This window comes from Dermacentor andersoni, chromosome 1, assembly GCF_023375885.2.
Source record: "Dermacentor andersoni chromosome 1, qqDerAnde1_hic_scaffold, whole genome shotgun sequence".
Classification (NCBI taxonomy): Eukaryota; Metazoa; Arthropoda; class Arachnida; order Ixodida; family Ixodidae; genus Dermacentor; species Dermacentor andersoni.
The window spans coordinates 329746491-329759539 of NC_092814.1; the positions used below are offsets into that span (position 1 = coordinate 329746491).

General features: G+C 44.0%; 2 protein-coding genes across 2 annotated transcripts in view; both read right to left on the reverse strand.

Moving 5' to 3' along the window:
* LOC140219314 (von Willebrand factor-like) overlaps window positions 1–10115 on the reverse strand; it is a 59721-nt gene extending 49606 nt beyond the window's left edge. Inside the window, exons 1-2 of the mRNA XM_072289091.1 lie at window positions 9996–10115; window positions 7414–7608 (exon numbers count right to left, since the gene is read on the reverse strand). Of these exons, the coding sequence (XP_072145192.1) occupies window positions 7414–7608; window positions 9996–10047 (247 nt within the window). The 5' untranslated portion in view covers window positions 10048–10115. The remainder of the gene's footprint in view (window positions 1–7413; window positions 7609–9995) is intronic.
* LOC126516922 (von Willebrand factor-like) overlaps window positions 1297–13049 on the reverse strand; it is a 142611-nt gene continuing 130858 nt past the window's right edge. The window contains exon 7 of the mRNA XM_072289094.1: window positions 1297–1437. The gene's annotated coding sequence lies outside the window, so the exon portion shown is untranslated. The remainder of the gene's footprint in view (window positions 1438–13049) is intronic.

The following is a 13049-nucleotide window of genomic DNA, read 5'->3' on the forward strand; positions in this document are numbered from 1 at the left end:
TAGATAGATAGATAGATAGATAGATAGATAGATAGATAGATAGATAGATAGATCAAAATGGGTCAAATAGGCAAAGAATGATAATCACATTAATAAGGAAATCTTAACTGAATAGCCTCGTCACATGTTCCGCATCACGCATGCAAGCCTGTTCCTTCGAGCTACCATGGCGGCCGTCCTTCCACACACCTTCTCCGGTATTTCCGCATGATCTGGGAGTTTAGCCTGTGCCATTCACGAACCTAGGCTCAATGTATTATCGAGGGCTCACTTTTAGCCCCGTGGGCTGGTTTGGTCAAGTTGCCGCATGAATTCCGATGGCCATTTCATCTATACCGATGATTCGCGGATGATCCAGAATAAGTTGTCATTTCTGTCTTTTCTGCCTTGTCTTAGTCTCAATTCAGTAAATTACGGGGAAAATCAGATTTAAGACAACGCCGCGAAATGTAGGCGTGCACTTGTGCGTACACCTATTTCCCGTGTTCATGCTTTATGATCTGCCGTAGGAAAAAAGATAACTAGAACATTCCAGCTGAATTTTAAGCATAATAAAGGCAAAACCCGCGAGAATGACCTAGCGATATATGTCGAACATGCGGCCGCCTTGGGCAACTTGTACAAGATATCAGACCTTGTTGGTATGCAAGTCTGCTACAATGTTGCCTGGGAAAAACAGGTCACCACTGGTGTTATTTGCGGCATCAACAAGGCATTTACGATGTTTTTTTTTTCAATACTTCGAAAGCGAGCTAATAATAATAAAACTGATATCATACAAGTATACAAGCTTCCTTCGTTGGCGACTCATTGTCGGAAGGTTATGCCTTAAGCAGCGAATCGCCTCTGTCGTATCTCAGTGGGGGTCATTCTGGACACATAGATTGTTCTTTCATGTCGGACCGCCCCAGTACCGAAAATGCATAGAGCTAAGATATGTGAGCAGTCTGCTCATTTACACGAACACATGCTCCCGCTGCACAGACCCGCGCAGCCCTGACACCTTCAAGGCCACTGCTCTGTTACTGCTTTGTCTCGGGCCCAACTATGTCACTTCCAAGGAACGCTCCCGGATTCAGAATTAAATGGTCATATCGAAGCACACTTAAACTTAAGCTGAGCTTAACCCTCCAGCACCTGTTTTTATCTCGAAGCCGCAAGAGGTACTGCATGGGTATATCCAGAACTTTTCCCTGTGTTTCCTGATTGTGTATAATGTAAATGTAAATACTATGGCAACATATGCTGATACTTGTGATAGAGTGTGTCTCCAATTATTTGAAGGCTCCATTTGTTCAGGAAAAAAGAAAATTTTTATTTATCCAATTGCAGCTCTAGAGGCTTCAGCATACCATATTTCTTCTCGTATTTATCTTGATGTTTGCTTCCATTGCTCCTCAACATCCACCGTCACCCAGAATTGTCGACCCCTGGTACCTGAAAAGAGAACGATGAGCGCTATGTGAAAGGCAAGAACTTGCTTCACTCGTTTGATAATATTTACTATGCAATACTGCAGCACATTTGCTACTACTACCTTGTGCGAGTTGATGAATTTCTAGCGTGCGCCTATACACCGAAAGCATAGGTGTTTCAAGGCTACTGTAGGCCTCGTAGGCGTGATCAGTACACCTGTTCATCTTATCCGCGTCCTGGCATCGAGTCCATTTTCCGAACTCATTATACGCGCACGTGTAGGGGCTCAGTATAGTGTGCGGTGCAACCTATTCTCAGCGTTTTGTCTCGCTGCGTTCCAATCTGTCTCTAAATATACATGAGCTTCATTTAATTTTTTCTCTAACCACGCTGTAGTTTTCCTGAATAAGTGCTGTTATTTGTTATTCTCCGCTATTATTCATATTTTTTTTATTCTTATTATTGCGAAAAAAAAATGTTGCCGTCACTGTTATAGGTGACGAAACCTTTTTTTGTTGTTCATATCAGTGAAGAGAGAGCTTCAGTTATTCTACACTTGTCTTCTACGTAAGAGACAGTTTGCCTTCATTATAATTATATAAGATAATGCTCAATTACTGAGCTGTTATTACCAACCGATGAAATTGATGCACAAAACATAGAAGCCACGTGCACAGGCAACTGTGAAATATTTTGCCCAAAAAATCGTCTAAACCACCGCGGAAAGTATAACTTCACTATACCCCAAATTCTTAAGCATATTGACAACACTTTTGTATGTACAAGCGCCCTACCACATTGTTTTATCTATAGTGAATTACAAATTTCTCCGAGCCCCTTCACTAAACACAGGAGTGGCTCCGCATACAATAATTTCGGTGGCGCGCAAATCAGTGGTGCTAACGATAACAAAAGATATTTCTGTAAAACCTATTGTATTTCAAAATTTTAATCTCAACTCGTCATGACACGTTACAATAGCACTAATATCTATGCAGTACTGTAATACCTGTATTGTTCCTCTTCATCAGATAAGATACCTTACTAAAGCATTTGCGCATATACCATCATTGTCCATAGTCTATGCACCCACTTTCCGTTTATCCATAACTTGTCTTTCCGTTGTCTTCAGCGAGACGTTCAAGAATTTGCACAACTAAAAGGGTGTTTCGAAAAAAAGGGGGAGGACCACTAGATTACAGACCGGAGTGAGATCCAAGTAAAATGTCGCTGTGTATCCTCCCTCCGTTACTTTTGCGCATTTTCCTTTACGAGGGAACGTCGAAAATGTTTCCTCGCTCAACAAGCCGCGAAATATCGGAGTACATACCTCGATTACTGCGTTCCTAAATTTCATGTCAATGCCCGTACACACATAATCTGTATGCATACTTTGTCGTTTTCGTATTCTGCAATGATAACTCGAAAGTTCCTCACTATCACCAGACCTCTCAAGTATTCCATGAGATACCGCAGGTTTGGGTGGCTTGCTAAGAACCGGGTTACAACTTTTAAGACCTTGGTGTAACATCTGCATTTCCTAGGGCGTAAAAGAAAGGATGCTACAAGAAAATTATGCAGATGACACGCACATCTTGGAATCTATGTGAAGCGAAGCTTTAGTGAAGCGATTAATCAAATGCAATAAATACCTGGCGTCAAGAATGAAATGGAATTTGTCAATTTCAAAGCTGGTGTCAAGGAACCTGCAACAAACAACGCGTCCCTAATCGGTGAGAAACAAGCTTACCTTAACACGCTACTGGCACCGTACACACTTTTATTTATTTTATTTATTTATTTATTTATTTATTTATTTATTTATTTATTTATTTATTTTACCCTCAGGGCAAAGCATTACAGAGGGGAGTGGGTAATACATAATAACACTGAGAATACAAGCAACAGCAGAGAACAATTACCAAGAAATAGATAAGTTAGAATAAGTGAGCAACACAATAGATCATTCATTAGAAGCAGTAACAGCAGTCCGAAACAATACAGGGTCAGGAATTGTGGCAATTGAGGAAGGAAGGTGGTTCCAGTCATATGACGTGCGAGGAATAAAAGAATTCTAGAATGTTTTAGTTTTGCATATAGAAATGCCTACCTTATGTATGTGATCTTTGCGGCGTGAAACATATGAAGGGCGAAGAAGTAACTCGCAGCCAATAGACTCATAATGAAATATTTTGTGAAAAAGGCACAGGCGTGCAATTTTGCGTCGTGATGCAAATGAAGTTAGGCCCAGGGTAGTCTTCATAGTGGTTACGCTTGCTGTACGCCGAAAGTCAGAGAGAATAAACCGCGCTGATTTGTGTTGTACCATCTCCAGTAGGTCGATCAAACTCTTTACACCAGGGTCCCAGATTGATGAAGCATATTCTAGTTTTGAATGTACGAGTGTGGTATAGAGTAGAAGTTTCATGCTAGTTGGGGCTGCGTGAAAGTTGCGTTTCAGATATCCGAGCATGCGATTAGCTTTGTTAGTAATGTGCTCAATGCGCGCATGCCAGCTAAGGTTAGACGTAATATGAATTCCGAGGTACTTGTATCTTGTAACAGGATCAAGTAACACACCATTAAGAGTATATACTGTAAATTCACTATTAACACGAGAGAAGCGCATAAGTTTGCACTTTTCGGCATTTAAAGTCAGATTCCAAGTTTTGCGCCATGTTTAGATAGCGTTAAGGTCAGACTGAATCATGTGCTTATCACTATCATTTGTCATTTGCCGAAAAAGGACGCAGTCACCGGCAAAAAGATGTACAGATGAAGAAAGGTTACTGGGTAAGTCGTTGATAAATATAAGGAAAAGCAGGGGCCCCAAGACGGTGCCTTGTGGCACACCGGAAAGAACAGGGTGAAGGGTGGAATTAACATTGCTGACGGAAACAAATTCCTGACGATGGGTAAGGAACACTTGAAGCCATATTAGAATGTTAGTGTCTAATCCTACCATGCGCAGTTTTCGTAACAAAAGATTATGGGAAACCTTATCAAATGCCTTCGCGAAATCTGGAAAGATGCAGTCGGCGATCGAGCGGCAGTCTAAAATTGTGTGAAGTTTGTGCGTGAATAAGAGTAGCTGTGTTTCGCATGAATAGGACTTCCTAAAACCGTGCTGAGAAGGATTAAAAAACGAGTTTGATTCAAGGAAAGTGACAATATGTAAAAAGAGTATGTGCTCTAAGATTTTGCATGGGATGCTGGTAATAGATATGGGCCGGTAGTTAAAAGACGAGTGTTTATTACCAGGTTTATGTACAGGAACCACCTTACCTATCTTCCAATCGGCAGGTAGTTCACCGTTTTTCAATGATTCCTGAAATATTTTAGTTAAGGCAAGTGATGAATACATTTTAGTACTTTTCAGGAACTTTGTAGTAATGCAATCGATACTAGCACTGGAAGATATCCTAAGATTATCAATTATTTTAGCTATACCATCAGGATGGATGACTACAGGGTACATTGGGAGGAAGTTGTTATGATCCAGTTGAGGGAAATCCGTAGTTTCACCACTTGAAGAAAAGCTTGAAAAAACATCGTTCAGTACATTTGCACAGGCAGTGTCGGATATAGGTTCGTCACTTGAATTCGTTAGTATTATTCTAGACGTTTCAGAGGGGTTAATGACACTCCAAAATTTTCTTGGGTTATTGAGCGACATACCCGGTAGAGTGCTATTCTGGTAATTTGCTTTAGCGTTCATGACCGCAGAATTGTAAGTGTAAGCTGCAGACCGGCACTGAACGACTACCGGCACGACGTTTCTAAACCTGCGCCCACTGTCTCCTTGCCGAGCCCGGAAGAACAGCAGCACCCGGGGGCAAGCATAACCATGCCTCCAGACCCAAGGCCACGAGATATTCGTCGCAGTCAAGACTATTAATAGGCATCCGTATAAGGTGGAAAAGAACTCTCGTGTACTGAGGAACTGAAATGTACTTTAATGCGGCCGCGCATTGGTAGTTGGCGCCTGCCGGCTGAAGAAGATGCAAAATAAGCCTCCCTTGATGGCGCGTGCCAGAGAGAAGATGGCAATAAACATAATGGCTCTTTTCTTGAGGGCCTAACACATGTTAGCGAACACAAGCGCGGAATCTTACTGATATTGCTGTTAGGAATGTAGAGAAAAATCCGGCTTTATCTTCTTCTATTTGAAACATTTTGCCAGTTATTCTTAATTTCCCTTTCAATAATTTCACGTGGCTATTTCGTCTGACAAGCTGTTGAAATAGTTCAAACGGCATGCGAACGGGACACGAAGGCGCTGTGACTGCGCTAACCCGGCTCGCCTACCCTACCTGAACCAATGCTCGTAGCATTTGGACAAAAATAATATTGGAATGATAAGGCTGTATTAAAGATTTGCTGGTTGCTGTAATTACCCACACAGAAATGACGACGGCCTTAAAGCTGTTTGTCGCGGATTTTCTGCCTCCCTCGCCATATGCCATTTTCTTCTGCTTCAATGACTAAAATATACCCGTGATGTCCGCAAGGGGGTGCTGCGTTTACGTTAAACACCCTAGCGCTGGTTTCAAATAGGTGGTGTGGCTGTGCATCTGGTATGGCGGTCGTTGAGAAGATCGCGGCGCCGGCGGAAGGTATACGTTAGTAGAAGGACGCCTGTTCCTTGTTCTGCAGTTCCCCTCTGATGTGTGTTATTGCGTAGGCAAGGACGCGATGAGATTTTGTTACAATGCACCTACATGAAGCACTTAAATGCATAAATTGGTAAATACTACAATCACAGCAGCCTGTAGCGTTGGTGGCGCGAAATCATTGATGGTACTTTCTCACAATATATGAAATGATTGTGCACACGGCGCAGTAAAGTGAAAAAAGTTCTCGATGATACACTTCTCTGTTTTTTCTTGCAGTTTGTTCCGCATGCTACCTAGCCTTTAGTTCACTACAGTATTGGTCGAGGGCTGTCAAATTCTGCATGTGTTGCACTATGAACAACGAAGTGAAGATGAAAGGAGCGAAGTTCATTTGGCACGTGTGTAAGCAAAGTAATCAAATTATTGTGTTTTGCACTTTGCGACTGAACAGCAAGAGCAACTTTTATTGGGTTCCCTTGATCAGAAAGCAGGGTAGGATTTGGACAAGAAATCGGCTAGCAGTGAACAAACCAGCGTATGGAAAAAGTAGCAATTTAAAAAAATATATATTGCCTCTTGTTTTCGGTTCTACGGTTTCGGTATTATATTAATGCAAGGAAAAAGAAAACAACAGATAGGCATAACAAAATGGGCTCCATCAGCAACGCAAACCAGTCAAAAATATGGGGATACAGTGACTGCAGGAGATGCCGAATTCTGGGATTGTGGAAAATGATATTTCGTGGCGCTTGAGACTAGGAATAATACGACGGGTTCCTTGATCGTGAAACTTTCGGGATGGAATGAGCCACAGTGCTCTAGCAACCATCTGCGGCTTTTTGTGTCTCACTAGATCATTGAGAAATCCTTTCTTTTTCGATGATTTAATGCGCAAACCAACATCTGCTTTCTCCGAATATCCCTTCCTTCTCTCACTTTAGAAGGCATGTTACCAACACTGCTTTCTGTGCCAGAAAACGAAACAGTCGCAAGTTCTACCAAGGCCGATCATCGAGTCGTTTGATCACAAACAAACCGCGTGGGGCCGCCGCCGTCTAAGAAAGCGGCGAATAAATTTTTCGCTTCTCTTTCGCCATCTGCAAGACTCAGTCTCTCGTCTCCCAAAATTGCAACAGGGTACAGTAGCCGCCTTATTCATATATTAGGCCTGCTTTCGAGAATCCTCGCACTCCACGACCTAGAAAGGGAATTCCCAAGCACAGTGAACGTGTTACCTCACCTGCTCAAGGAATAAGGCATGAAAAAACAATAAAGAAATGCGGCTGTTCGTGCAGAAGGATGTCAGCACTACCTTTGTTATTTAACGGAATGCGCTGCGCAGAAACGTCACAACAGAACAGGGTCGATTAATATACCTAGTGATCAGGGCACTCCGCCAGACGGACGCAATGGCCTAGGTGGCGGTAGAAGCCGTCGGCGCAGTAGCAGCCATAGGCGCAGTCAAGAGTGCACGCAGGTCCCACGACGGGCTTCTCGCACGTGCCTTCAGCGCAGCTGCTGCTCACGCACTCCTTCCATGTCTCGTTCTCCCCACAGGCCTGGGGCGTCGTTTGTGCTTTGGAAAAGGAAGCAAAACAGACAGTGGCGTAAACTCGTCCCTGAACACTTGAGAGGGCCTCGAGATCAAATACTCGCTGCCGCGACCGCATTAGGATGGGAATGTAGTGAAAGAAACAACTGCTTTTGACAGACTTCGCACAGTCTCCGCGGCCCCGAATCCGTGACTTTGCTAAGCAGCTCCACATGACACGTTACATACAACAGACGCACAACTCTTCTAAAGCCTCGACAACGCAACGTACAGCACGGATTACCACAGCCTGTCCTCTTCGTCAGGGACCTTCGACATGAAACGGAACATCTGTGTGTGTACGCTTCAGGTACGCGTGGAAGCTCCAAGCCCACGCATTGACGCATCTTATAGCGAGATATTTAATTGGAGCATTTATTTGCGTTTTAACTCAATTAAATACACGTCTACGTAATCTTACAGCGCACGTCAAACAATAAACCTGTAGCTGGTCAAAATTAAGCAAGACCGGTCCACTAAGGCGCCTCTCACACCTGTAATGCAGCTTCAGACCTTTAAATAACTGCAATTGAATTCGGAGGTAGGCTGATCCTGATATCGCTGTTGCAGTACAGTCACTAGGCTGAAGCATGTGAGCCTAGCTTTACTCACGGTTGATTAGAAGAGCAAACACACAAAACAAATGAATGATCTAGATATAAACACACATGAATTCGTAGTTGACAAACACCAACTACGCAAAATGCCCTGGTTATCCACTCTTCTAGCTTTTTTGCCTCTCTCTCCGAGTTTGGCGTCAATGTCTCGCCGAGTTTGGAGTGGATGCACTTGCGTAGTGGTGATGGCTCATACGCAAGGAATGCTGCTCATAGTTAAATGTTACCCAAAAGACACTTATCAATTTTTTTATTGGGAGGCGCAAATGATGAGCGAGTGTGAAGCAGTGAACCTCATTCACATCGTTTAAGGAGTAAAGTCTAATTCATTCTCGTGTGTTACGTCAACAAAAAGACCGTAGTCATGTGCACGTCAACATAGCAGTTACATGACGTAACACACTATCTACATGAATTTAGCACTTCATAACGTCAACACATAAGCGATACCACTAGCATTTACAAGTGCACCGATTCCCGTAGTGCGTAGAATCCACACGTCTTCCTTTTTTATTTCGTTGTATGTCCTTTCGCTGCCGCCTTCGTCACAACTTCTTCGGAGCGCGTGAGCAATCACTGTCTTCATTGCAGGCCCTACCTTTCTTTACATGTCCATCGCCAGCGGAACTTGCTTCATGTCGCACGCGAGAGCAGACGAGGCTTACTTCGTGTGTTTCATAGTGAATCATATGTACGGAAAAAGAACAGGAACCTCGGCGGCGAGGCCGCCTGTGCGTGGAAATAAAATTCAGTTGCCTTTCGGTCTCCACGATGTCTGGGCGAGCCTTTGATCTCAACCCCCCCCCCCCCCCCCCCGCTATTCCCTGAATATACAGACGGCCGCAACGGCGTGTCGCACTTTTATAATGAGGTTTATTCAATTAATAAGTTCACTATATTCCTTACGATAACCTAAGGGTTACTGGGTACCAGCTCAGGGTCCGAAAAACGACTAAGGTCCACAGACTTTAAATGATTAACAGGTCGAACGCGTGATGGCTCAGGTTAGAGCCATGTTTCCGACAAGTCGCCTTGTCGAAACAGTAGCTACAGAGGCATATTCCTTCTTCCACCACTCGTCATCTGCAGTAAATAAGTGGTGTACAATTCGGTCCACTGTTAGAGTGATAGCAAAAATGTTCAGCATGCGCGATTTTTTTTTTTTATCTGACAAGTTTCCAGATCGCCCTGTTTGGCGGCAGATTACTCGGGCTTCATGGCGTTAGTAGCTTTCGGTACACCACCGCCGGGTATTCACATCGGTTCAGTTCGTACTTGCAGGTAGAGTGCCGTCAGAGTGAGGGCCGCACAGTTGAACGAACTGTACAAGTGCGTCTGTGCTTGCCTGCGTTTCCGGTCACTCTCGTCAACCGCTGTTTCCGATGAGGGTTTTCGCCTCCTCTTTGCCCATCCCAATAGTTTTTTTCTACATATATTGCAAGCTCTTTTTCAGCGAATATGTGAAGAAACCAGATGTAGTTTTATCGGGGAATTTGCCTAAATACTTCCATCTGTCACTTCATACGTTGACATTGCAAAATCACAAAAGAGGCAGCTACATCAAGGGTATTTTTCCGATCATGCTACTTCATTAACTCCTTCTCAATCATTCACAATGGTCTCGACAATTAGTCAAAGGGTCAGCATGAGCTCCAGGAACAATAACCGCTAAAAGACAAGGCTGGAAAAAATATTAAACTAATACAGAGGCAGCCTAAGAAACACTGATAAACACCAGGAGAAACTTCGTCTTACCACACGCAAGTGCAATGACGCCTGCCAACAGTACCAGAACCTTCAGCTGCATGATGGCTACTTTCCTACAAGGACTGAGCCAGTGTCCCCCGTATTTATACACTGCGATCGCATCTTGTCTGCTTTGTCGAGACGCTACGTGTCACATTGTGTATCGCTAAACTCTCCTCCAGCCTTATCATGCGTTGTGCCCACGGCATGCACGTGCACATGAGGCGATGGCTTCTCTGGCGAAATTGTGCTTCAAGCAATTTTTTTTTTCTGTGCTTTCGTTCAGACGTTCTAACATTCAGACAGCGCTGACCTGTCTTGTCTCTGTATAGACATGGTGCAGCAGATTTTTCACGGTACACACCAGCACCTCCTGAAGCGAGTGCGCTTGTGGAAGACAAGGAGGGTTCATTTGAGTTCGTATCTCAAGGAGCACATTCTGAAAAGCCCTTGCCTGCCGCTCGCAAAAATTTTAAGCCTGTCAACCGCATGACTGCCTCTGTAAAGAAGCAGGCATTGCCAATGTTTATGTACCTTAACCACGAGCGCCTGCACTCCAATGTCAAGATTTCCGAGAGCCTTGAGCTTGAGATCTTTTTCAAGGCGAAGACACATAAGGCCGTTGTAACTTTCCGGGATAATTGTATCTGAGCGGCATTCTTGGCCATACGTTGTTTCAGGTTACAGCCGATGCATGTGAGTGCGTTAAAAATTGTGGATCGTTTCCTTGTTAATAACTGAGAACAAATCGTGTGATTCCTTGGCTCTAGTAACCCTGAGCGTATTACAAGTCATTTACTGCTGACTTCCGAGATCTGTTTTATAGTTTAGCACATGAGTTCTTGTTGCAGCGAGTGACGGAAACTATAATATATTTGAAAAATAACACCGCTTTCATTGACCGGTGGAACAAGATAAAAAAATTTCTAGAACGTGTTTTCTAAAAAACCTATTGCATAAATGGAAATGAGCTAGCGAATTTTCTTTTTTCTTTCTACTTATTTCATCACGTATATACCTAGGGGGCCGCTTGCAGGAACATTTATTAATGAAAATAATAACAAATTTAAGAACTTTTTTCTAAATGTTAAATGGACAGCGCCTAGTCCGCACAAGGAATGGTTCTTAACTTCGTTATTATTTTCGTTCGTGCAAGCCACCCCTGCTCATCCGTCAGAACAGCGTCTATAATTAGGAAATGCTGAAAAGGACTTCTTGTATGGTGGGAACTTATGCAAGTTAAGCTCACTTTTTTGTGTATCTGCATCCCGTCTGAATGCAATGCCCCATTCGCAGCATGTTACATGTAGAGCAACGCTTTAAAACAAAACCCTCACAAATTCCATAGCGATTTTTCATCAAAGTAAAAAAAAACAGCACTGTCCCGATCACATTTATCCAGTAATCGTCGAAAGCTGGACAAGGAGGCCTGCAGCTTAACGGTGGCGTGACGAAGAAATTCTGGCAACAACAAGGCGCTCTTTTATGAAGAGCTTAAGCAAATTCTTCATCAACGCGGACATTGGGAGCGTCTAATAGAGGAGTGTTTCTTTTTTTTTTTTTTTGCACTTGATCTAACCCCCGCTGCTCTCTGCGCATTCGCCGCATTATATTCTAAAGTGTGTCATCTTATTTGAGGGGTCTTCGAAACACAAGAAGTTGTCTCTCTCTCTTGGTTTAGTAGTTGGGATACTCGGCTCTCACCCAGGTGGCGCGGGTTCGATTTGCCGGTGCTGGGAAAGTTTCTCTTTGAGCTTTTTTCTTTTTTCTATTAACATCTTTAGCCTGCATCGACAGGGTGACAGGTTAGGTTAGGTTAGGCCGACGGCGTGCCCATGATACGAACCGTCTCGTGGCTTGCGTCGCTATAGCAAAGCGGCGGAGGAGGAGGAGTAGGTTTTAATGAAGAGAAAGGAAGAGAGGTCGGCCTGGAGAGCGTGTCTCTAGCCCTCTACTCCTCACTGGGGAATGGGGAAGTGGGATATACAGGGAAAGGTAGGTGGCGGGTGATTATGATATGGTACAATGAGATACTATATACACGTTGTCCAATATGCGGATGCGCACTGGAGACGCAATACACGTAAGAGTAATCTTGTCTATACAAAAAGTAATCTTGCCGCGAAAAGTTATTGCGCAAACACATTTCGCACTGACTACACGTCTCACAGCTTCTAGAGGCGATCGTCTAAACCAGTCTCACTTAAAAAGTTCAAAAGTGCTTTTATGGCACGTTGGGCACAGTCAACACTCCTCCACGCGCCCAAAAGCTTTTCTTCTGAAAAGGGGCGGGAGTCCAAGCTGTCAACAGTAGATTTGAGTTTTCTTCGTTCGGCCGCATATTGAGGGCACACGCAAAGTGCGTGAGCTATTGTCTCGAGAGTGTGACAGACGCTACATTCAGGGTCCCGTGCTTGTCCAATCTTGTGAAGGTATCGGTGGGTGTATGCCACACCCAGCCGTAATCGATGAATGAGTGTTTCCTGCCTTCTCCGCAACCGAGGTGGAAGCCGGAATTGTAATCCAACGTCAAGTCTATATAGGCGCTCTTGTCAATGTTCGGGGTTGTCCCAATGTCGCGCCGTAGAAGTTTTAATGGTGGTATGGAGCAAGGTGTTAATGTCATGCCGGGAAAAATGAATTCTTATAATGGTTCCGTCAGTGTGCGCCCTTTTTTGCTTCCGCGTCAGCCTGTTCGTTTCCAGCTATTCCACAATGGCCAGGAATCCACTGCAGCACGATGGTGTGCCCGGAATGAGACGCCTCAGCAAGCAGAGACATGATGTCATAAACCAGAGGACTATATGCGGTTCTGTCATTCATATAATTGCTGATGAGTTGCAGTGCTGGTTTTGAATCACAGAACACTGTCCACTTCTCGAGACTCTGTTGCAGTATGCAACGAACTGCTTCTCGAACTCCGGTCAACTCAGCTGCTGTAGACGATGTCCTGTGTCCTATCTTGAACCGTTGTGCGATCCCCATTCCTGGCACCGTGTAGGCCGCCACGGAAGAGGTCTGTGTCACGGAACCATCTGTAAAAACATGTTCGTAATGTCCATA